Source organism: Sphaeramia orbicularis, chromosome 17 (assembly GCF_902148855.1).
Source record: "Sphaeramia orbicularis chromosome 17, fSphaOr1.1, whole genome shotgun sequence".
In the NCBI taxonomy this organism is placed as follows: domain Eukaryota; kingdom Metazoa; phylum Chordata; class Actinopteri; order Kurtiformes; family Apogonidae; genus Sphaeramia; species Sphaeramia orbicularis.
The window spans coordinates 4,792,252-4,819,274 of record NC_043973.1 but is presented as its reverse complement, the minus strand read 5'-3'; the positions used below and the strand labels follow the sequence as shown (position 1 = coordinate 4,819,274).

The window sequence follows — 27,023 nt, the reverse complement described above, 5'->3', positions numbered from 1 at the left end:
TAATATGAATTGACAATTTTGAAAAATAGTCATGCTCACTTTTAAAAGAATTTTAAACTTTAAACACATTTTAAGAAATTATATTTTAAACAAATACTAAACAAATTATAAACTCTGAATTATAAGTATGAGCTGAAATGAATGGTAACAATTCAGTCATATCCTTCCATTTAACAATTTGGGGTGTCTGTCTCTCTGCCTATAGGGAACCAGTGGTTCATCCTTCTGCAATAATCTAGCACATACGAGACAGAAAGTAGATGACAGCGGGTCAAGCTCAACAAAGGTAGCTACATTAATACGGTGTTGCCATTTATTACTATATATGAAGTGGTATGATGTTATTGTCAGGTATACTGGCTAACTGAAACACTGAACTTGTCATAATTTTGAGTAACATTTGTTTTTACAGATGGAAAGATCGGACGTGGAGGATGATCTTGAGGAATTGGACCAAAATAATGAGGAAATGGAAAAAGTGATACTGAAGAAAGATACCACTCAAAACTCAAGTCCTTTCAGTCAACTGGACTTCTACCAAGATGACCCCTTTGCTCACTGTCAGACTGACCGTATGCAAAATCAATTTAAATTAATAAACTATTGAAAAATAACTTTATAAGCAGGTGCATTAGAGGCTTAACCCTGAAATACACTGTAAAACTGTTGTTCAGCACAACAAAGACATAAGTTTTATAAGTTTTCAGTTCACAGTTCAGTCAATCAATCAATCAAATTTTATTCATATAGGGTCAAATCATAGCAAAAGTTATCTCATGACACTTTACATTTAGAGCTGGATTAAACTAGACTGTTAGTTTGCTACATAATTCCATATGTTCTTTCATAGTTTTGATGTCTTCAGTATTAATCTATAATGTATGAAATGAAAGAAAAATCACTCCATGAGAAGGTTTATCCAAACTTTTGACTGGTCCACATACACACACACACACATGCAGAGTACTCCATAACACTGATTTAAAAGATTGGAGAAGAACAGGTTTATTGTGTAAACACAAAATCTTTACATCTGATTTCAACTCATCCAAAACTGTAGGGAAAACAATAATATTGCATTTATATTTTTAAACCAGTCAAAAGTGCTATTTATAGAAAATATAGAATTTGCTAGGGGACTACATTTGTGGATATACAATAAATTTACAGATTTACTACAGCTGGTTATGTGGTACTTATAATCACACTCACATATTTTCAACTTGTCCCAGTGCTTGGCTTGTGATGTAGTTTGTTTTTTTGTTCTCCATTCATTTGCAGATGACCTCTTTAATGAAGTCCTGTTCCCTAAAACAGACTCTTCTGGTGAGTAACATTATCGACTCTTCTTTACACTGATATGATGTTGGTATCCCTTGGAAATCTCACTAGCCTTGTTTCCATAAAATTAAAAAAAAAGTGGACAGAATGCAAAACTTTGAAATGTTGGAGTCTACCTTTGTTACATTTTACTGGTATATAGTTGCCTTTTCTCTTCTTTAGTACAAATTAAAATATTTTATGAAAATAATGATGACTATAACATTGCATCTGTATTTCTGTGGCTTTTTGCTAGATGGATTTGCTTCTGACCCGTTTAAAGGTAGTGACCCCTTTGGACAAGATATTTTGTTCCCTGACACAAATGTCATCGCTGATGAGGAAGCAGCAAATGTGGCTGATGATGCAGATGTTAGTCTGTCCTGTGGTGAAAACAAAGCCTCAACAGGAACTCAGTGCTTTGAGTCTGAGTTCCCTGGTGAAGACAGTGACATAGAACTCAGCTACAGTAGAGAGGACCTGGAGGCCATTGCAGGGGTCAGTGAAGATACTCTTGGATTTAAACCCATCCAGAGCTCATCTGACGAGTTGGGGCCAGAGCTCATTCGGGAATGGACATCACGAGGTCAGTATTCCGTAGAATCTGACCCTAATGGATATGAGTTGGACCCCAATGCTGTCTCCCCCCCCGAGGTTGAAGAATACAGACTGGGACCTCTAACTGGAGAGATTACCATGGAGGAAAAAGCAGAACTGGAAAAAGGTAATAATCGACAAAAGTACTGAATATGATTTGAAGATTTTGATGATCCTGATTGTTCAAATTCTCAGTATGTGTTTTTCAGTATTTTAAAGCCAATTTTGATTTGGATATCAATGCCATTGGACTTGGGTTTCACTCTGGTTTGTGTAATTCCATTAATTGTCAAAATGTATTAATTTTTGTTGGCTCTCTACAGAGGGAGAGAGGGCTTATTATATTTTTAAAAAATACCTAATACAAATCTCTTTTCAGAAAAGTTGGGCCATGTTTTAAAATACACTTGGTTTTAGTGATTTGATACATTTTAGTCTTATTTTTTCTCTTTCCCAACCTTTTTGATTGTTTTGGGAGCACCAAACTCTAAATTTGTGGATTTTCCTAACACAAAAGAAAATCTCCTCACGTGTCACTTCACAGATGTCACATTTATTATTTTCTGTGTAACAGGGTCTTAGGTCTATCCATATTGATTAAAAATATTCATCATTGTTATAAATAGGGGTGGGGGTCGTTCCCAGTAGCTCAATTCCGTGGAATCATTTGCCTGCCTGCTTAATGATTCTGCTTATCGATTTCACCTTTGTTGCACATGTGTGATGACGTCACGTGTGCTGCATTGTTTTGGTTTAGAACGTGGCCAACATGGCGTCAATGCAGAAATGCTCCAAAGTGTAAGATATGCCTTTATTAGTCCCACAAGGTTTACAAGTAAATGGTCGGTACTTATGTAGTGCTTTTCCACACATTTATGGTGCCCAAAGCACTTTACAAAGCCTCGCATTCACCCATACACCTACTGGGAGTAATTAAGGGTTCAGTGTCTTGCTCAAGGTCATGTGGACAGTTGGAGCCAGGATTCGAATCACCAACGTCTTGGTCATTGGATGACCTGCTCTACCAAGTGAGCCACTGTACAGTACAAAAGTACAAAGCACACAAGAGCAAATAAGTGCAAAATCAAGATAAACACAAACCAAACACAAATCAAGAAAGCTATATACACTATTTACAGCTGTGCACATGCTGATCATGCAACATTTTTATTGCACAGTATGGCTAGATTTCACATGAAAAGAAGACACCAAGGCCACTTGTAACTCTTGTGAAAATTCCATTTCTTCAAAGGGGGGAAATCCCTCCAATATGCTCAAATATTTGACCACACAGCATGCATTTGATATGCTACTTAGCAACCCTTGTGAATCTAGCAGCAGAGCAAACTCCAGGGCCCTGTTCTGGGGGGGGGGGCAACAAACATCCTGCCCCCTCCAATATAAGTTTCCAAAGGTAGGGAAAAGGAAAATGAAGTGCACAACAGCAGGAGACATAGAGGAATTAGTAGAGCATCTTAAGTTTCACTTTCACTTTCATTTTATACCGTAAGGTGTGACCCCCCCCCCCCAGCGAACCGGGCCTGGCATCATCTGTTATCATTGTTTGTGAATACTGTATATGTTATATTTTCTGTGCAGAGATGGAAATATAAAAGACAGTTAATGTCGTCAAACTTGTTTGTACTCTTGTATTCCCTCACCCAATGAGCACTGGAAGGAATCAGATCGATAAGCAAAATCAATAATGGAATCGGAATTAGGGCTGCACGATATTGGAAAAAACTGACATTGCGATTTTTTTAACCTTGCGATATATATTGCTATGTGAAAAAATACTCAGGAGGATATAATAGCTATGTGGTGCTGACATAAATGGTCAAACAAATTAGTTGTGTTCCCTCTCGTTGTGGCAACAGGTGCAAGGCACTGTCAACACAGAACACGTGTTTCAGTGTCATCCGTCTTGTAGTCGTAATAATTCCAGATAACTGACGCTGCTTTTTAGTACCAAGTCTTTGTTTTTGGTGATTTTCTCTTGTTCGTTGCTCATTTGTCAATGTTGTTGCAAGCGACTCACTCCATGTGCAGTAGCGTGGTCTGCTTTGGCAAACTGATTAAAAACGATTGTGATCGGTGGATCGCTGCGTGTACTGTGTGTCAGGTACCCAGGTCGAAATTAGATGAGAACATGTTGAGTTCATTTACCTCCTACATTGCAGGACCTGCGATGTGACTATTGCATACATGTACATTGCGATAATGATGCTCAAACGATATATTGTGCAGCTCTAATCAGAATTGTTAAATTCTTATCAATTCCCATCCCTAGTTATAAACGTAAAATTTTCTTTTCATTTGTAGATTTATTGCCCAGCCCTGTGCTTGCTACTGAATACACAATGTAATTTTGGTGCTCACCACTTGTAGTGCCAAGTAGTATACTGTTGTACAGAGAATCACAAATATGTTAAAAGTAACATTTACAATTAAATGTCAATTTTTTGCCGAAAACTTTAGAAATCCTTTATCAGTTGATAAAAATATCTGCCTTGTGATTAATGTACCTAATCTACTATTCTATTCTAGCCATTTTGGGCAATTTTTGTAAGAATCTTTTAAGTTTCTGAACTCAGAGATTAATATTTTGCATTGCTGTAGACTTAGAAATACAGTAGGTCACACTCTCACTTTAAGTCTGGCCCATAAAACTCTTGTCCTGACTCTTCGTCTTTCTGTTCATAGGTGTGACGTCTGGTGTAGTTGTCTCTGAGCTTGATGAACAAGGCCTGCTGGATCGAGATGTAATCTCCTCTCAGGGGGTAGAATGGGTTAACAAGACAGAACCGCAAGTCCTTGCTGATCCCCAAGACACACTTGACTCCCAGAACACCTTCATCCAGCCTGATTCAGATCAACAGTTAAGCTTTGATTTGAGCTATGAAGCAGCAAGTCAGTCTTCCTTTGACCCATATGGGTTTAAACTTAGTCCTGAGCATTCTAGCCACACCCTTTTAGACCCAGATGAAGCACAACTAAGCCCAGATCCCTCTGAGCAGGATCTGACGTTTGATCCTGAGCCTTGTTCTTCTTCTCCACCAGACCAACTGAACTTTGATCCTTATGGATTTGACATGATTTCCTCTAAAATGGTCCATGACTTTGACCCTTATGGCTTTAAGATTAACCCTGAGCAAGAGAACCAGGAGGTACTTGACGTTTGTGGCCACGAAAACAAGGAAATTGACTTTGGCAGCTATCCCAACGAGGAGCAAGTAGAACACCCAAACCATAGCAACCAGAAAACACAGGAACCTCATGAAAACCAAGAAGTACTTAGCCCTTGCAGCCACAACAAATTGCTAGAACATTGCAGCCATCAGGATATTTTAGATTTCTCTTGTCCTGAAAACCAAGAAGTTCTACAATTAGGTAGCAACAGCAACCAGGAACTTCTAGATTTCTCTTATGTAGAAAATCAGGAAGTGCAAGTTTGTGATAGCCATGACAACTACAAGCTCCTCCATCTCAGTAGCAATGAAGATGAAGAAACACCAGATATAGGTGGCCATGAAAACCAGGAGGTGCTGGAGTTGGTGAGCACAGAAGTTTTTCCTGAAGCAAACAACAACCAGTGCATCCAGGAGTCCAATTACAGCTCAGACAGCGATATGACTTCAGAAGTGTCCAACTGTCCATCCACTATGGACCTACAGGGATTGGAACTGAGCAACACCAGCATCTGCACTACTGAGACCACAAATATCAATGCCATTGACACCCTCAACACTGCTGTCGGTATCGCGTCTGCCAACCAAGACCTCACAACTTCCAACAACCCCGTCAGTCACAGTTTGTTAGAAGGTGATCTGGGTTCCGTGTTTCGGTCTGGAGGATATATCGGTTGTCCTGATGTTGCTGATGATCTAGAGCCTCTTGACAGACGGCAGGTTAACCCAGTGACGGAGCCAGTGCGACCAGTCAGACCAGTTAGGCCTCCCCGGCCGTCACTCAGGGTAAGATGGAAAGCTTCACACATCATGCTGCATAAATCCTTGCATATGGTAACTTATCCCAGAAGTATTTATTGGTCATTTGATTCCTAGCTAAAGACAGCACTTATCACAAGTATCATATGCTAATGATGCAAAAGTATAATATGTAATATTTAGTAACAAATGGTTGACACTCCTTAGAGCCAGTGTTTATTTTACCTGTTCTGGGCTGTTTAGTTAGGGGGAATATTAAGTAACAGTCTCAATTATCTCAATTTTATGCTCTTTGGAGGTCACTTGGTTGGTACAGGTAAATAAAAAGCGAAACACTGAATTTGTTACAATAAGCAAAGATAATACATTCACACATAGTACAGTTACTATCTCTTTCCATCTTATTTGCAACAAGGACTCAAAGCATTATAAGTATTCTATACATATTTTATGTACAAGAAGTAGTAATTTTATGTGTAATATAATTCATTTATTTATCGATTTTACCTGGACGATAATTACATTTTGACTGTGTGTGTCTTCAAACTTATTTATTTATTTACTCTCAAATTTAAATATCTTATACTGACCAGATATAGCAACTCAAATTTCATTATACATGATTTTATGTGCATTAACATTTAAGGAAATCTATCAAATTTTGTTCCATTCTATTGGTGTTAAGGGGTAATTGCAGATTTGTTCTCAAACTGCACTTTAGGAACAGACCACAGTGCTCTGGTGTTGGTTAAATTGCAGAAGATGTGTCTATTCTTCCTCAGTTCAACTTAAACATGTAGTATGACAGGTAAACTCTAACCGCCTAAAACTTAACAAGTCTGATCACACACAGGAAGTTGTCTCCCTTTGCTGTTCTCGATACACATTGAGCAGAAATGATGGCCTCCGACGCTGTTGGAGGTTCATTTGTAACTCTGACTGCAACATCTGACCTCCTTGCACAGCCAAAGTGGCAACTTTCAGCTCTGGTCTTGGAAGTTTCATCCCTTCCCCATGACTAAGGCTACATTCAAGATTCAAGAATGCTTATTTTCACGAAATTTTTCTTCAAGGTAGTTCTTGGCTGGATAAAAAAAAAATATAACAACACTCAAGAATATGTACATCAATATAAAAAAACAAAAGAATAGGTATATCAAGACTATGTACATTATACTGTATATAGAAAAGAAATGTAAAACACAGTATGTACAGTCCAGTGAGGTAACAGTGCAGTAAACAGTATCTACAGTTACATGGGTAATAAGATCACTGGATTTCCGGTGTACTGCAATCAGCAAAGGGGGGAAATGCAGGATATATATCATGCGTGCAAAAAGATCGGAGCCAGTACAATATCAAGGGCTCCGACCTGGGCTTTGGTAAACCTCTCGCTCTCAACCAATGGATTTCGCTCCCAAGAAGTCCAATTATGGCTACTAGCAAATTAGTAGTAGAGAGGGGGCGGGTCTTGTGGAGACAAACTGGTTCAGAGCCAAAAACTTCAGAGTAGCCAACTGTATGTGGTGATGATCGTAGAGATGGAAGGCAAGCAGATGAAGACCAGTGAAGATGTCCTGCAGGTTCATTCATTTCATTTATTTCATTCATGGTTGTACATTTCATCAGCAGATATTTAATAATCATCAGGTGAACAAACACATACACACCCATGCTCGAAAAGGAGCAGGATGAAGAAAACCTGCAAGTTGACATTAGACTGAAAAATAAATGGCATTGGGCATGGATAGAAAAGAGTTTCCTTCACAGGGTGGCCAGGCTCAGACTTAGAGATAGGGTGAGGGGCTTGGACATCTGGGAGGGACTTGGAGTAGAGCTCCTCCACGTCGAGAGGAGCCAGTTGAGGTGGTTCAGGCATCTAGTGAGGATGCTTCCTGGATGCCTCCCTGGGGAGGTGATTTGGACATGTCTGTCCAGGAGGAGACCTCGGGCACAGGACACACTGGAGGGATTATATCTCTCAGCTGGCCTGGGAACGTCTCAGGATTCCCCCAGCAGAGCTGGTGGAAGTGGCTGGGAAGAGGACTGTCTGCTATAGGGAATTTATGTATGATACTGTACATATTTTTGTGTCTCTGCTCAATCAATGACCCGCCCCACAAATAAAGTGACATTTTTTTGACTAGCCTCAACCTGATCCATGGGTTAACCCCCTGATCCACGCATGTAGTATAATCTGAAGCCTGGCTCTGTCAAAAGACATGTTCAACAATGGTCTTACACATTTTGAAAATGTGTTAATTTTGTTCAAAGTGAGTCTAGATATAGAGTTAGTTGTTCAGTGTGAATTACACAGCAGTGAAAAAACCTCTTGGAAAGTGAAAGCTCAAACCAAGCCTTATTCCATCACCACTGAAAGCTCAGCTCATACTTCCTAATGCAGATCCGGTGTTGGATTAATGAGCAGAATTGCATTGTATTTGTGCAGTGCTCAAACAAGTAGTTTCCATCTGAAGTTGCATGTAAAGGCACTTTAGGTGCTATAATTTTCAACATTTTCTCGGGGGAGGGTCCCCCAAACCCCCCTTTCCATGATGTATATCCAATGTCAGTTGGGTGGTTGAGGGGCCACAAGAACTTATTGCTCAGGGGTCTATGATTTCTTAATTTGCTCCTGTGCAGACCTACAAATTGCTGGATGTAGGCCCACCAACGACTCATTCCTCATGACCTGACCTAAAGAAAAATTTTCAGGCTCGAGATTTTTTTTTTGCAGTCATCTCTGCAGTTAGAATGCAGTTGTGTGCAATATTGTGTGCAAAGAAGATAGCAACATTTCCTGTGCTGTATGTAAACCTCTTGTTCCAAGCCCTTGTTCACTGACATCACAAAAGTAATGTAGCTGTGTGGTTTCTTTTCAATGTCTTTTTTGTTTTTGATTTAAAAAGTCTTTTTATTTAAAAAGAGTGGCTTTTAAAAGTCCATGTGCACTTTGCTTGACACAAAGCTTGGGGAATTTGTTTTACTCTCAGCACAAAGGAAGCAACAAGACCTAACAGTGAGCTAACAGTAGAACACACAGCCCCTCTATAGTATGAGATCTAGATTTGATAGTGATGTGAAATTCAAATGTGTCACATCCTATATTCCACTACATTCCAAAAAGTCTTAAGATTTCTGTGTCCATGTAGTGTCTTTAGACGTTGGCTTTGTTTTCATTTAGGATAGAGGCAGGACAGCATGGCTACTCCTAACTCCTTTTGTTAGTTTGAATCCTCCTGTAGCATACACCTCACTGAGATATTTAATAAGTGAGTAAGAATAGGTTGAGTGAGTGAGAATAACTTGAGGCAGTCATCTATACAAAAGTTTGATTTAATAGTTACTACTACCTTGGTGAGAAGAGAGTACTGAACAGATGGACTTAGTTAAATAGTAAAATAAAGGCTTCTACAGAACCAAAAGCCTATGGCTGCTTGAAAAGGACAATAGACCAAGGGTTTTCAGTTACTTACTATTTATATACACATACATAATTCGATGATGATCAACTGCTGTTTTTGGACATTAAGCTACGTTAAGCTTTCGGCCACAATTCGGCTACATTCATGAGTACAGCAGAACCATTTTCAGCTTAATCTGGGAGAGACCAAGGAGCTGGTTGTGGATTTGAGAGAATTTGAGGCATCAGTCACAGGGGTAACCAAGTCAGCATGTACATTATAGATGAATATAAATACTATTTGTGATTATTTTCTTATGTTGGAATATGTGTCTATTATAATATTCTGAATCTGATTGTGAAATATCAGTCCTCACCTCTCATAGAGGTAGCGTGAGGCAATGCTACCATGTGTCAGATCAGGGCCATTAGTCTAAAAAAAAAAAAAAAAAAATTAAAAAATGTTTAAAAAAAAAAATCTGATTTTGATATATATAAAAAAAAAAAAAAAGCAAAATGGAAGATTAAATCTTCTCTACTCCACATATTTTCAAAGATAACTCGTACTTTGTTTTAACTTTATTTTAATTTCGAATACATTGATACTGGGCTGGTATATTCCCAAAAGGTTCAGGTAGAATGCACTCTCTGGCAGCCTTAGTACATAGATATACATGAACCTCCAGAAATCAAGTTGTGGGGATATACGTTTATATTTACACTGGTTCTAACGAGGTATCAAAACTCACTTATAGGAAACTTTGTGTTCAGTATGACTGCCTCTCATATAAATGTATTTTCAATAACCTGTTTTGTAACATGTTTGTTCTAGGGCAAAGGAAAGGCTCAGACCCAGGCTCAGGACATCGACCTGAAGTGACTTCTTACCAAATATGTCAGCCCATGATGACAATGACAACACAGTCAAAGACGACGAGGAGAGAAGTAAGATGGCCAATGTGACAAAAGAACTGAAGGAATGGAAAGGGGTTGCTGATTAAAAATACAGGAGAAATGTTGTATGTGTTGGTGTTGGATGTTTTTGTTTAGATGTGAAGGAAACACATGGGAAATAATGAAGGTATCAAAACTAATAGCCTGCAACTAGTGTTGGATAGCCTTCGTCAGCTTTATGGCCACATAGTTTGCAGAGGACGGTTAAAGACAGTCTCACTGACTCAAATTCGACGCATACGTACATATACTTGCAATACTGACTGCCATCTGACTCCTGTGTCCTTTGAGTCTCTTAGTGAACTTTAGAACTTCTAACTTCCACTAAAAATGATTGACTTGAGCTTAGAGTTTGACCCAGTACAAGAGGCCATACAGATAAATTGTATATGTAAATGATGTACTCTGCAAATGCAGTGTCTGTTTTTAGATTATCTAGTTACTCAATAGCTGAAAGTTGTTTCACAGCTGTACAGTGTTTGGGTGAATTGTGCAGCAAGTCTGTTTCCATAGTCTTTACTTTAACACTTTCTATCATCAAAACCTCAGTGTCCAACTTTTAACTTCATCAAATGCACCACACCACAAACTGATACTGTCAACTTTGCAGTGCTGTGCACTACTTTAGTAGCTCAAATCAGAGATGGGCTCTAGATGGGCTTGATGGGTTCTCAAATCTGCAACTTAGGGTGTATTCACACCTGCCTTGTTTGGTCCGTTTAAAACGGACCAGAGTTCGTTTGCTCCCTTGGTTCGGACCTTTTGGGCTGGTGTGAATAAAAACCACCGAACTCTGTTCCGGACCAAACAAGCGAACCGAGACCCAGTTGAAGAGGTGGTCTCGGTGCGGTTCCATACGAACCCTGGTGCGGTTCGTCTGAGGTGTGAAAGCAGACCGGACCCGATCCGACACAGTTGGGTTTTTTGTACCTAACGAGCTCCCGTCGTGCGTCGAGCATTATGGACAACAGAGTTTTACCAGAGAAGCGCTCAGACTGAGGATAGGCTACGGAGCTGAAAATGAGCCCTGGTCAGATTTGGAGCTCGAAGTGACACGCTGCCTCTGGGCAGATGTACATATAACACAGCTGCTAGAAAGAACATATAAAAACTCCGACGTTTTCAGCTTGTTCAGCGAGAGAATGATTAGGATGACGGTTAGATTTGTCTGTTGTGCTTGAAATAATAAATGACTTCATCACCCCCAGCAAACTTTACCTGCGTTAAGGAATTCTGTACCTGGTTAAACTGAACGGTGATATAGGATAGATACACATAGGTAAGCAGTACGGAGCACTAATGCTTTTGGAGAACAGTCTTTTCATATACTAGCAGAATTCACACTTCAGACCTGTTCTGTCTGGTGTGAATCAGACCAACAGTCACAACATGATGTCCACATGAGCGCTGTCCTCCGTAGCCGTCTTGCCCTGTGTCTTCGTCATTGAGAAATGAATTCTACAATATTGTAAACCTGACGTTGCATCAGACGCTCTTGCTGCTCAAACACTTGTGCAAACGTCTGCATCTGTAAAAACCGTTATGACGATAACAAAAACAGCAGCAAAATGTCCATGATTCTGTCCTTTCACTCTGGACTGAGCGCTTTAATGGACACTGCTCATTTCTGTCCAATGGTTGAACGACCTCAGCACACGTGGTTTTGTTTACAGATTTTGGTCCACTTACAAAAATGTACAGTGTGAATACGAACCGCACCAAATTAAAAAAAAAAAAATAAAAATAAAAATAAAAAAAATGGGTCCGGACCAAAGCAAGTGAACTATCGGACTTTCCTGGTGTGAATACACCCTTAGATTTGAGTCACACTAACACACAGACGGTGACTTCAGACACACCCTCAACAGTGATTTGGGATGTGGGAACAATCTTCACTTTATTCATGATCTCCTGTCTGTCAATTTGAATGTCATTTCCTCTCCTATTACCATTGTAACCTTATGGAATGTGCTCGACCCCCCAGAAACATCAATGGTGGTAACCTTATCTGTAACCGCAGTGCTTTTTGGTATAATTGTGATATTCTGACTAAGTATGCAAGATTTCCATCAAAGTCTTTGAAGGGACATGCATGGCTGATTTGCTTGAACTGGGTCTTATTGGAGAAGTGGATCAGTTCCTTGAATGAACAATTATTTTGTAAAATCTGTAGTTCCAGTAATTAACACCCTTTGCAATTATCTTTAATGCTTTCTCTATAGACTATCCAGTTACGATGCAGCATAGTCTAACATTAACAAAATTATTGTTTTGTTTGTTAGTATTGAGACTAACGGTGGCTCAAGGTAACCAAACCAAGGACCAAACACACTTCTGTTTTCTTTATTTTACCAAAACCAAAGGTAATAAGTGGTGTCAGGCACAACAAACCCTACCCCTCACACGTATTGTAGCTTATTTTGGCATCAATCCGGCTGATTTTATCACGTCTGTGCGTGTACTGATGTCAGCATATCAATTGCCTGTATGTATATGTCAAGTTTGAAGTAAATTGAAACAAAATGTATGTTTTTATAGACGTGAAATGTCACCTGTTATAAGTAAATGGGAGGGAAAAAAAGATTTTAAAATTTCATTAAAAAATTGGAAATTTGACCTACTTTTCCCAAAATGTAATCACATCTATTCTGGGTCACTGGTAATGTATAAACCCAATTTGGTTTGAATTCAACCAATAGTTTTGCTGCTAGAGTGTTAACAAACAAAGAAACAAAGAAACTGAACCAAAATCAATACCCCTTGCCTCCTCTTTGAGGGGCAGGGTGAAAATAGCCAAACTCACCAAAAATCTCTCTAATATTTCCCATATCCCACAGCCATTCTGATGTACCACAAGACTAACTGTTGTAAACTTTAGCAGAACATTCAGTGAGCACAGGCCACTGGCACCATTAGCTCACTTGATTGAAACTAATAAGTCTTCATCAACATTGAAAGGAGTAAGATTGGAGTCTGTCAACTTGAAATGTCCTAAATGTTTCTGGGAATAAGTGTGTTATAAATGTGTGCAAGGTGACAAAGAAATGTGTGTTACTTTGTCACCTTGAGTCCTTGTGGTTCATACTTCCTGTCCAGGAGAGAGGAATGGTTAAACATGCATCGTCTAATTGCACATGACTGAGTCTTGGGAGTGAAAATAGCCAACTGTGTCCCTTTCAATAGAGTGACTGTCTTCAGGGACCAGTCCATCTTGTTGTCTTGATGTATATCAGATCATTTGCATGTTGTTACTACTAATGTCCACCTCACAAATGTTGACTGGATGAAGCGAGATCTTAGACTTTTAAAATTCACCACTGTGTCTTTGGATGTTCAGTATGATGCCATTTTGTGACTCTAGTTACTGAAGGTTTTGGTCATATCCCAGTCATTGGTGATAAAGGATAGAATAGCAGTGTCATTAGAGTCCTTCTGGATATGACAATACTCATAAATGTACTTGAAGTCCACTGTGTACAATGTGAATAGGAAGGGAATCAAAAGAGTCAGCTTTGAAGTTCCAGTGCTGCTCATTAGATGCAATTATGCAAGGTGAAGAAGTGTGGCCTTCCTTTTACGTAGTCTCTGATTAAGTAAACAAAGGAAGGGTCCACCACCACCCCAAAAGTGAAAGAGGATCCTTTGTCGGATTTGCAGGTTCTATATGCACACCATTTCAAAACTTTTTTAGCAGTTGTAACTATTGCTAACGATGATATTCTGCATGAACAGTGTTCATCTCAAGCCAATCTAACAAATATTTTTTATTTTATTTTATTTACTGGTTGGGTAAATAAAGCAGTACACAATTAGTCAAGTAACATGTACTTTAAGGTATTACATACAACCAATTCATTATCCAGTCCACAGATACAGAGACACAGATGGCTGACATATCAGAGGAGAAACCTGATGGGGCCAGGATGACAGTGCTCCCATTCATAGCGCATGACAGCTGACTGAACATGTCAGTGAATTTGATAGTGATGAACGACCTGCTATGGGCTACATTCATGAGAGATTTTGACTCTGGATTAACAGCACTGTCCATTTCTATCGTCAAAACCTGAAACACAAGCCATGAAAAAAACCCCACCTCAGTAGCACGAAGTGGTACCTGTTTCCACCTGTCAATTTTCTGAATTCTTACGAAAATATGAATGTATTATAAATAGTACAGCAGGTGGGTATGATGGTTCTATATCCTTGATAGCAGTCTACCTTCAAACTGGACCACACTTAGAAAACACTGAAAGAACATTTCTGTTAGTACCGAGTTTACACCAAACTACTTCTTGCTGCTTGACAACACTGTGAAACCTATATGTCAGTTAGAAAACACAGACAAAATACATAATTTGTGTAAACATGAACCATGAAAAACAGAGAGAGTTCTCAGCGACTCTGACATTCTACTGACACTTTTTGACCAAAATACCTTTTGCAAAAATTCCATCAGGTAACATGTACACTGTTGCCCACAAAGTTAATGTAAAAAACATGAAATGATTGTGACAGTGTGGTTTATGCTCGTTAAATAACTAGGACATACTGAGTCCTAGTGTAACCGGGACTCAGTATGTAATCATTGGATATGTTCAAAGGTAATTACTGATGAGTACAAATAGGAATAAAAAGAGGAATGTGTCAAATTTATCCCCACTTTATGGGAAACAGTGTACATGTTAAATAAGAACACATGCATTTTATCTAGTATCTGCTGTTAAATTTATGAATTCATGTATGGTATATTGAGTAAAATCTTGCTGACTTGTACGAGAATAAAGTTTGCAGTTCATCAAAGATTCCCACACACTGTCCATCACTAGTTCTCATTTTATTGTAATACTAAAACAGCAAACTGCACCAGATGGAATATTTATTCTCTCTGTCTCTCTCTCTCACACTCTCTTTCACTTTCACTTTTGTTTTTAGACTGCCTTCAGTGCCCTTTTCTCTTTGAGGACTATATTGTGTAATATGGAACTGATCTATAAACATCATAAGATGTGACCCAAAGATGAATAACTAATAAACAAAACAAAACAGGTGCTGATGCAGAGTTGAAGTTGTTCCCTGAGCACCTTCAATGGCAGCTCAATGCCCTTTATGTGCAGTGCTCATATATGATCAGGTCACCTTTTTACAGATCAGGTCAGTTCAATATAACACAGTTCAGTCCACAGATGGAAAAAGACAATAAAGGGGGTCAAAAAACATTTTAAAAATCAAAATTTATTCAATAAAAATGAGAGGGAATGAATTTCCAAGAATTTTTGAGATTTTATGCATTGCATTAACTTTTTCTGAAATAAAACATGCACATGTGTGCTAATCTCCATTAATATCTAAATCTGAGGATTATGTTTACATTTGGACTGTCAATCTTCTCATTTGCTCTGCTATGAGGTACCCTACATTTTAGTACAAAAAAATACTGTAAATAGCTTCCTACCTCAGAGCATATATTTCTTTGCTATGATATTCAGACTTGTTAGTTCAAAAATGTACTTGCAGCCTCATTAGAAGATGATGGTTTTGGGTAATCAAGTTTATGGATTCCAAATACAGATCCCCGTCATTGTTTCTAAACTTGAAGAAGGGAAAAGTTCAGTGTATCATCAGTTTATTTTACTGATACACTGCTTTTTCTTTAATGTGTTTTTAATTTTTGAACATGGTGTGTTCAAGCTACCAAGTGGTAGAAATGAGCTTTTCAAGTTCAAAGGTGAAGTACAAATTCAGATTTCCTGTTCACAAAAAAAAGTAATATAAATCATAATGAGGTGAATGTTGATTTGTTTTGATTCCCAGACCCATCTGAAACATACAGGACATAGGAAAATGCTGCCATTCGTATTGATAACTGTGATGGTTTAATTGTTTGGATAAAAGATACTGCAGCCTTATCATGTTTTATAGATTTGTGTCCATCATTCATGTAGATACACACTGTAAGAGTTGAATGACCGTTATGTTCCATAATCAGCATAGCAGCACATTTAAACCTTATTTATTACTGAATTATTTATTTTTGTGAAGGCAATGAAATAATACAACTCAGTAGCAATATAAACATCTGAGTTCAGTGAACCTGCCTATCTTTAAAGTATTTTTGACTGATTGTTTGATTTCATAAAAATATCACTGTACACATGTAGCACAATAACCATGCGCACTGTAAATATGACACATTTAGAAAGCAGATTTAATTATTTATACAAATAAAAATGTAATTACTGTATGCATTATTTACCTATGTATGTATAAGATTTATTTCATGTTTGTTGATAAAAAGAATATTAGAGCAGTCACACTGTTCATAGAGAGATAAGATGAAACTGCTTCTATGACTCTTGTTTGCGTGTGATTTCTATGATACAATTGTATGCACTTTAAAATCCATGGTTGAGTGATATATTCAAAACAACCTCTGTATTGTCATGGTTGTGACAATTCTGTGTGATGTCAATGATGTGCTGGTGTCTTCATGTGATGTGCTGTGTTACAAAAATAATGAATAAACGTTACATTTGGCCATGTGGTCTAGAATCATTTTGTTACAAAATTCACAAAATTATCCATCCATCTTTTTTTTTCTTTTTTTTTTTTTTTTAAATAGTAAATTATCACTAATTGAAATACACTTGCCACAAGCTTGATAGTTATTTTGGTGTTTCCATACTGTGAGATTTCCTAATTGCCTATCACACTGAATAATCCAATGGCAGACTCTTATGTATTTCCTTATATAAATCTAGGTAAGGACATTTGTCTTTGGCTTTATATATCCAACCTATGATAAAAATAGAACTGGTCAACACAAATATTACAAAGGATGCACAACAAATTAAGCAAGAACCTTAAATAAAAAATAAAGAAAAATAAACTACTCCACTGATAGAACATGAATTATGAATTGCAAAATCATGAAAAATGCAAACAAACAAATAGGAAGAATGTGAATTTGCAACAGGTCACAGAAACAGTATTACAGGATGACGTGAAACCAAAAGAAATCCAACTGTGACATGTATCAGCCCAACTAAACAATACAAGGAGAGCTTCAACTACTGGAATTTTATTCTAACCCTAAACAAACTAATCATTTACTGTCTTAACCAGTCTATTCAAGAGTGAAGTCTTATATCATTCAGTCAGAAAGTCATTATTATTATTTTATTTATTTATTTTAAATTATTATTATTATTTCAGCCAGTAAGTGATGCATGTATTTCATTAGCATTTAAAAAAGAAAAAGGAAAAAATTAAACGCAAATTAAGTATTAGAAGTATAAAGAAGCAGTGATACAAATCAAATAATGACTAATCTTCTTTAAATGCATTAAAACTAAAGTACTTCACCTGTTTTGAAAATGTAACAAGTGAAGTGGCGTCTTGCTTCTTCTGGGTGAAAGGTTAGAGAGATGACATCATGTGACATCATTGTTTTACAAAAGCTGCAGGTCTGTTGTACTGGTGTTTTCAAATTTATCCACTCTTGGACCTGGTTTCAAAAAGTTGCAGTTTCAGTGACTGAAAATGCTGGTTTCATGTGGATGAAAGGCCTATCCGAAACTTTTGCGGATACGACCAAAACCATCTTCATATGAACAGGGCCTTAGAGCTGGTCTAAAACAGACTCTTAAGTCAATTCACAGAAACATCTTGTCATAAATGTTAGTTTCTACAACTGACAGTTTCACTGAAAAAGACATAATGGTTGCATTATATGTTGAACGCATTAAGTTAAACTAGTAGTGATGGGCGATTCGCGAAGGAATCCTTCAAAAGAATCGATTCATTTAAAAGAATGAGTTGAATCGATTTGCAAAGGTAACTGAATTGATTCAACAGCAGTTTGCTAATATTTTTTCACGAGACTAGTTGCCGGCAACGGATGAACCGAGCTGAGGTAGTCAACCGCTACCTGAGAGTGTCTGAGTCGCTGAATGGATTCTAAACCAGGTCTGAAGCTTGAGGGGGGTGTCCTCCGGACCTGGTTCTTAGGGGGCGGAGTCCAACCCCATCTCTTGAAAGGAATGAGTTTACTCACACTGAATGCCTCCCGCAACAGATCAATGGGCGCGGGTCTGAAGAATAAGACCAACAAGTGTTTGTGCTTATATAAGTTGGCCCAGCATAGTTGAATCATGGTTAGTAAAAATTTTAAAAGATTGCCATTGCTCTTTAAGGTTTATTCAGAACATTGCATACAAGTGTGTGTTGCATTGCTGGCTTATATTCACTCTTGCAATTACCTTTAGAATGTGCACATTTAAAAATAGATGACTGATATCGTCTCCAAATGCATTTGGGTAAAATCGTCATCAACAGCCGTCTACCACTGTTATCATCAACCACTTTTAACCTGAGAGTAAGCATACGGAGCGACAAAACGTAAAGAAAAGGAGAAGAGGGAGCCAGAGAAAGCAAAGTTACAGAAGCTGGACACTTTTTTGTCCGTCCGAATCCTCCTGGAAATGAACCAGCAACTGCTAGCACTAATTCAAGCCCGCCAATACTGGCAACACCATCAGGGAGCCAGATTTTCAGGTACAATGCTAACAGTCACTGACAGTGAATAGTAAGTGATGTGTGAGTTACTTGTAAATAGTTTCTATGGTTGTTAACGTAGTTGTCCCACCGCCGAGCTTCTGTTCCCTTCTTTGTCTCTTGGCTGTACAGCGGTGATGTTAGGACAGGTGCCAGCTGCTCCAGGGAAGACCCGGTCCTGGTGTTTGACCAGCAGACCCCCTCCTCACCCGTTCTGCAAAGGGCCGTGTTGGTCCTGTCAGACCCTGACAATGACAGCAGCAGGTCTCCTCCTCATGCTTCGGGTGAGATGCAGTCCGCGGATGATGAAAACCCTTCTCTGGAATGTTTTCCGACAGATCGGGCCAATTTTGCTGAAAACATCCAGGACGCCAACATTAAAAGATATATCCTTAAGGTGGGCCCGTGCAGACCTAAAGGTCCATTTCCCACCAATAAAGACAATCGGTGTTTTTCTGAAAGTTAGTACACATCTGCTACTAAAGTTGGGATGAAAATTGCCCGCAGTTGGATGTGCTATTCCCCAAAGTTAGACTGCTGTTACTGTGAGCCTTGTTGGCTTTTTGCTGCCCAGAGGATCAGTGACCACTACAGCCGGGACATCGGCCCTAGCTTCCCTGCCCAGCTGCTTTCTTTTAGAGCCTACTTCAGGGACCAGATCACAAAACAAAAACCTGTGGCGGATTTGGCAAAACTGCTTATTGTCAGCCACCCAGCAGTGACAACAACATTTAGCGAGGTTTGCACGGCCCTCCTTTTCTTTTTGACCCTCCCAGTCACCGTTGCAACCTCTGAGCGCTCATTCTCAAAATTAAAGCTCATTAAAACCACTTGAGGAGCACGATGGGACAGGAGACACTGAGTGGACTAGCAATTGTATCCACTGAAAATGAGCGAGCCAGGAGATGGACATACGGCGCAGTGTGGACGAGTTGGCGGAGCGCAAGGCTCGCCATGTGCCCTTTAAACAGCGGTGAGTAGGTCTAATATTTTTGTTGAATTTGTGACTGTATGAACTTGTGGACCGCCTTGCCAACTTTACAAAACGTTCTAGCTATTGATTCAGTAGCCTACTGTGTTCTCAAGTAGCAGAAGTGGTTCGTTACAGTGGGTGTCAGATTGATGTGGTCGCTGTCATTGGGGTTGAACTGCTTTGATTTTGTGTTGTTATTATTAGGGGCCAGGAAGCCTTATGTTTTTGTTGTTCTCTTGGTTTGTTGGACTTCGTGTCCGTTTGATTGACGTCAAAATGACACGGTTGCTGTCCGTGGTGCTGAACACGGTTGCTGTCCGTGGTGCTGAACTCTTACTATTAAATTCTTTGACCGGTGTGTCAAAAATGTAGCACCGCTTGTAAGTCCCGCTTTTGCGGGCATGTGTATGTTGTAAAGCGATGTAATCACAAGCTTCAATGGGTTTAAAGGGCCCGGTCATTTGCGCCGCCCCCGGCCCGGTACTGACTTGTTCCGCTAGTGTTCTGAATCATTCAAGAATTGCCGAATCATTCACAAATCAGTGACTCGCTGAATCCCTTCATGAATCCATGAGTCTATTGAACCGCTGAACAAGACTAGATACCGCTACTGTAAGAAGACAGAACAGAAAGAAAGCACACCAATAAAATAAAATTAAACAAAGTTGTTTTAAGCAACACAGAGTTGACAGACAGACAGATAGATAGATAGATAGATAGATAGATAGATAGATAGATAGATAGATAGATAGATAGATAGATAGATAGATAGATAGATAGATAGATAGAGTAGAAAAATAAATATTCCTGCATACCTGAAAGGTCAGCTGACACAGTAATTTCGTATTTGTACATTGTCAATGAGGTAAAAGGTCATGGTCAAAGGTAGGACAGACTTGTCCAGGTTTTTTTCTTCTAAGAACACCTCATCGGGGGTCTAATGTGATCTGACCAGTGTGGAGTCTAAATGAGGACCCAGCATTTTTTCATCCCACTGGACTCCTGTGATTTGTGTTCATTGAACCACAGGGGGGCGCTGGTGTTCCACATGAACTGAAAAAGAAGCCCTGTGCACTGGCTGTAGTGTTTGGCTGGTTGATGTGAACCTGGTTCAATTAACCCTCTTTTTTTTTTTTTTTTAATAAACTAATCTCACTAATTAAATTAAAACTATTATGAAGACCCTTTCATAGTGGTGGTGAAGAAGTCAATTCATTACCATTACATATTTTAATGAAATATGGAATTCTTTTTTTTCCTTTTTAAATAAACAGCAATTATTAAAAAAAAAAAAAAAAAAAAAAAGATTGTAATCTCCTGAATTAAATTTTAAATAAATACAGGTATCCATTTCATATCAAAGTTGAATATTTATGATGCTTAATAAATAAGTAAATAAATAAACAAATACATACATACATACATACATACATACATACATACATACATACATACATAGATAAATAAATAAACAGGAATGAATGAGTGACTCAAAAATCAGTTTAGAAGTTTTTGGTGCCTGGTGAGAGTCTGAAGTTATGGAACACCACGGGTGATACTGTGATTAAATTGTTCACAATAAGGATGATTTTAAATGCTGTAAGAATGGCCATAGAAGGCAGAAGGAGATGCAGCATCAGCATTTGGAAGTATCAGGGATTTATCCTGACAACAGGTCTCTAATACATCCATGAACTGTATCCTCAGAGCCTCCTGATCCTCCAGCTGATCAGTATCAATGATTGAGTGTAGAGTGTTGCTGATGTGGTGTGGATGTGATGTGAAGAAGCCACTTCATGACCGTGACAAATATTGTAAACTACGAAAATGATGCACCAAGTTGTAAAAGGTCAATTTTCACATTTTAACGTGAAACTTTTCTTGGCAGTAACACACTTCCATAGACTATGGATAACTGTTGAACTGAGCTAAAGTCATCTGCAAATCTTAAATTGTGATATTTTTATCCAGGGCACATACATTAAGAAAATGAAGTCAATCTGCTGTATGTAAAGTGTCTTTGAGTATCACAAAAAGCACTTTACAAATAAATATATTATTAATCTATATCAGAAAAGCCAAGTGGCCTTTGTATGCATGTGTGCGTGTGAGTGCTTGTATGTGTTTCTGCTTTATAACTGAAAAACTGGACAGAGCTAGCCTTTGCCTTTTTTGTGTGTGTATTTATGTGCTTTGGGTCAAGGCTCAGGCTGGCGAAAACAGCTTATTGATACAACCAATACTTTTTGAGTTATTAGTTGTTTTTAAAATTACAGTGGGCTTACAGAGGAGTCCATTCACAGCCACAAAACGGGGGGGGGGGGGGGGGTGGCGTGACCAACTGAACCACCAGGACTTGACGGGAGAACCTGGTCCAGCTGTTATCACACACTAACAAGGTCGGTGTAGTTCTTACTGTGGCCTGGTTCCAGGACGGTGGTGAGTCACAATAAACTGTCATGTTCAGTCCTGTGTAAAAGTCTTAGGCTGCCTTCATGTGCTACTGGGAATAGTACAATTCAACAAACCATCATGTTCAGTCCTATGTAAAAGTCTTAGGCTGCCTTGACAGACCATTCTGTGCAGGCTCAGATCACATGGACCAGAGTTCAGTGAATCCAGACACAGGACGGCAGTGACTCACAATAAATTGTCATGTTCAGTCCTGTGTCTGTGGTCCACATCAATGTCAATACAAAACTAAATGAGGGCCAGTCTGTTTCATTATGGATCCATTATTCATTCATGCTCACATTCTCCCTCTGGTGGTGGTAAACTACATTTGTATCCACAGCTGCCCTGGGGCAGACTGCCAATCCGCACCTACAGCCCCTCCGACCACCACCGAACAGTCATACACATTCATACACCAGTGTGAGGAGTAGCACTGGAGGCAAGGAGGGTGAAGTGTCTTGCCTAAGGACACAACAGCACATGACTGGGACAGAGCGGGATTCAAACCACCAACCCTTTGGTTATTGGATGACCCGCTCTACCATCTGAGCCATGGCAGCTCCCCATTCTATCAACTCTACTGCTTCTAGAACCCATGGATTCCCACGGGTCAAAACTCACAAGTACAGGTTTGTATTAATCTCTAATCCTCTAGTTGTGCTTGCAGGCCCCTACTCATATCTGCCCACATTGTGGGTCAGAACCCCCTGCTTTCCGAAGAGGACAGAAATACAAATAAAACCTCTGTCTGGAGCCAAACGATATCTATATGGGTTATACTTCAAAGTGGTGACTGTTTAAGAAGCTCTTTAGGATTAGTTTGTATGGAATATGGTGAGTACAAATCAAAGTTTCAGTGCATTTACTGAACTACAAAGACATTACAGAACTACACTAAAGAAAACAGTCACATTAGTCATTATTGAGCTGTGCAGCAAAAATAGACTGGTGTGTGAAGTCTTTCTTTGCACTGGAGTATATGGATGAATACCTTCAGAGTCATAAAATAATAAGCAGTCTTTTACTACTGCTACTTCTATTTTTTTATTCATTTGGAGCGTAGTCTAGATTTTTACAACTGCATAACATAAGAATGACTTTATAGTTGTGACAATAATAGCAAAATGTGTATTAAAAAAAAACAAAACCAAAAAAAACCCCCCTGTCATTCATTTCCGTATATTTTTCACAAAGCACATGGAGCCACTTGAAAACGGCCCAAGATCCAAATGTGGCCCTGGAGCCACAGGCTGCCCAGCCCAGGCTTACATCATATTTGCTGTTATTTAAAGGTTTAGTGGGTTACAAGCAACAAGTGCATGTGCTCTGTCTTCCGTAAAGAGTGTGCTTAGTTCACAGTGGAGACTCATAATTTCCTTTTGTCCATGACAAGCCATAAGTAAAAATGCAGGTCTTGGCTGTTGGTTGACTGTGTATGCTCTGCACTGCATGTCTGCGAGACAAGAAAGTGGGTGCTTTTTTGAGTGACATGTCTATTTGCTCAAAGTGAAACACCAGAGCGACGACGAACAACTGGCGCCGGCCCCGAAATCCTCCCCACCCTCTGAGTGATTCCCAATTATGTCAAGAGGGGGAAAATGGTGTCCCTTTGAAAAGTGTTCTTAATCAAACCCAATTAATTCCGCTCCTTTCCCTTATTATTTCCACCAAGGACCACGTCCCGCTAGTCAGCCTGTTAACTAGAGCCTGGGCCCCAGCGGAGGTCACGCTTGACCAAGCAAAAAAACATAATAATGTGAGTAATTAATTACTCATTCTGAGTGTGTCTGTGGCAAATTATGCATGTTGCTTGTCCATGTGACAAAAGTGTGGTGAATGAAGTTTCTAACTAAATATAGCATACTTTAACACAGTTATCTACAAATTTATAACATGAATTCTTTAAAATACAAGAAATTACCATGTAGAAAATTATTTGATTGTTCTCTGTCCTGTCACTTCTTTTTTGGTGTTTTGTTTTTTTTTGGGTTTTTTTTTTTTTTTGGTCGGCTGTTGTTTTTTTAGCACAATGTACAACTGCAGAACAGCAATGCAGACAAAAAAAATAATCAGGTGGAAGGGCAGTATATACAATACTTGAGTCAGTAATAATCTGTATCTGTGTTTAGTTATGGCTAGGATTTATCAACAAAGTCGGGAGGGATGTTTTCATATGTACCCAACTCCTTTATTTAGCCACAAGATAGCCAAGAGCCTGTTCTTGCAATGAATGTGACTTCTGGCATGAATTAAGCTTCTTTAGGCATTTTATATCACACAGTCTAAGGCAGGGGTATCAAACTCATTTTAGTTTAGGGGCCACATTACAGCTCATTATGATCTCAAGTGGGTCAGACCAGTGAAATAATAACATAAACAGAACATTAGAAATAATGACAACTCCAAATGTTCCTCTTTGTTTTAGTGCAAAAAAGTAGAATTAAATAATGGATTGGATTTCTATATTGCTTTTCAGAGTGTGTGTCTTGCCCGAGGACACAATGGCACGATCAGGACAGAGCGGGATTCAAGCTGCCAACCCTCTGATTATTGGACAACCTGAATAGTGAATAACCTGAACAATTGTGAACTTGAAATTTATTGGGAAAATTAGTGAAATTTTAACAATATTATGTCTTGACTCATCATTTATACATTTGAGCTAGAGATCGCAGTGGATCTAGACATTTAGTAACAGGCATAATATTGTTAAAATTTTGGAATTTGGAGTTGTCATTATTTGTAGGTTATTATGCTATTATTACTGTTACTCAATTAAAATGACTTTGACACCCTTCACCATTAACAAAGCATTAACGGGCCAGTTTTTGCCCACTTGCCCTATGTTTCAAAACCCTGGTCTGAGGATATCTTACAGTCTAAGTGGACTATGTCACACAAAATAGTAGATAGTGAACTTAAGCTGACTACTTCATACACTGTTCCTGTTTTACTTACATGCAAAACAGACCTCTATACAAGCCTTCATCCAAAAATAAATTGGGGCAGCTAAGCCACACAGGCTACTGAAGGGCAATTAGAGCTCGAGCCCTTGTGGCCCCTGCAGCCTAGCAGGTGGGGGCCTCCTAACACCCCTGGTTGGACCTGATTGAGTGGAGCTTCATCTGCCTAACGGCCTGGCAAAGCTCCACTGGCCTACACACAAAACACAACAGGCCTCCATCAGGCCAGTTTGCTCTGTCACAGCTTTACATGGCCTATTGTACACTGGTGCTCATTAACAGCACTAAGTCATGTTGGTGGCTCTTGAATGCAAGGCACAGAAAAACAAAACAAAACAAAAAAAAACAAGACTGATGGTAGAATTGCTTCTACGATGATGCTGTTGTAACTTTATTGTGTTTTGCACATGGAAAATCAAAGTCACTTTCTAAAAATTGAAAAGTTAGTACATAATGGTTGTGAAAACACATGAAAAAAAAACATTTAAAAACATCCAACACTTACTTGTGTCTTCTATGAATAAGAAATGTTCATTTTTGATTCTTTGGCTTTTTATTCCGTTGTTCTCAACAGAGACAGATTTAACAAAAAAAAAAAAAAAAACTAGAACCTAGAAAAGTGACAGTATGGATCCTGCCATTTCTAAAGGCCATGACCATAGTAGGGCAAGATTTTCTCTTACTGCATTCCCCTTTTACTTTACTTTCCCCTTTTAATCTTAATATTGACAACTCTTAATATCATATAAAATAGATTCAAAAATATTCTGATGACAGATTTTCATAAACAGTGAAAATCATGGGGCATTACATTAAAGTTGATATTTGTTTAAAAAAAAACCGCAAAGTAACAATTAAGAAAAAAAAAAACCTCTTTTTGGTCATCACTTGGGTGTGTACACAGCACATGAATATAAACTATAAAAACACATACTGTACACTAACAAATAACCTTACATGACCAAGCACCAACACTGTAGTGTAATCTCCTTCACCTAAGTGTGGTCCACCATGTTACATCAAACTGTACTTCTGCAAGAGGTAAGAAAGATCGCCAGCACTGATTAACATTCTCATTTCAAATCCACCTTAGTTAATTAAATATTTAGTCAGCAGTGCAACGAAGAGCATCCCTTACAATTCTGGATTAAGATTAAGATGGTGCACAATCGAGAGCTTTTGCATTGTGCAGGATTCTTAAAGTAGAAAAATAAAAGAAAAAAGTTAGAGGGGAGGGGCAAATTTAATCAGGCCTTCAAAAGGGTTTGTAGGGTTTCTGAGGGCATTCTGTCTGTGGCTGACAATCCAGGGTTTAAAAGCAGTAATTAGGTGTTAAGAGGTATGCTTGTCTGTTTAAATTAGCCTCTGAGGCAGATTACTCTGTGTGACTTCCGATAACCTCCCCCATCAGGTCACAATGCTCTGCAAATGGCTAATGAATACCAAAATTAAAACAGGGAAAAACAAAGTAAATATTTCCCTCAAAAGAACCACATCCTTATATTGCATTCCAAAACAGCAGAAACAATTGTAGAAAAAGTCCACTTTTAGAGAAATCAAAATATAGTAAAAATGACCAACCATTGCCATGTATATGTCAGGGTAGAGACCGCGATCTGGTAGGATCGGCGATTCTACCAGTAGAGACTCCGATCGTAGTCTCTACCAGTAGAAACTCCAATCAGAGTCTCTGACCCTAACCCTAACCCTAACCCGATCGGAGTTTCTACTGGCAGGATCGGAGTTTCTACCAGTAGAGACTCTGATCGGAGTTTCTACTGGTAGAGACTACGATCGGAGTCTCTACTGGTAGAATCGCCGATCCTACCAGATCGCAGTCTCTACCCTAACATATA

General features: G+C 38.8%; 1 protein-coding gene across 4 annotated transcripts in view; it reads left to right on the top strand.

Annotated features, from left to right (window-relative positions):
- The window catches only part of LOC115437560 (uncharacterized), a 33,218-nt gene extending 20,632 nt beyond the window's left edge, over positions 1-12,586 (top strand). For all 4 annotated transcript variants that reach the window (XM_030160803.1, XM_030160802.1, XM_030160801.1 and 1 more), the window contains 7 exons: positions 206-286; positions 413-572; positions 1,282-1,326; positions 1,577-2,044; positions 4,621-5,891; positions 10,100-10,910; positions 12,039-12,586. In XM_030160803.1, the coding sequence (XP_030016663.1) occupies positions 206-286; positions 413-572; positions 1,282-1,326; positions 1,577-2,044; positions 4,621-5,891; positions 10,100-10,147 (2,073 nt within the window). In that variant the 3' untranslated portion in view covers positions 10,148-10,910; positions 12,039-12,586. The remainder of the gene's footprint in view (positions 1-205; positions 287-412; positions 573-1,281; positions 1,327-1,576; positions 2,045-4,620; positions 5,892-10,099; positions 10,911-12,038) is intronic.
- Positions 12,587-27,023: the final 14,437 nt, after the last annotated feature.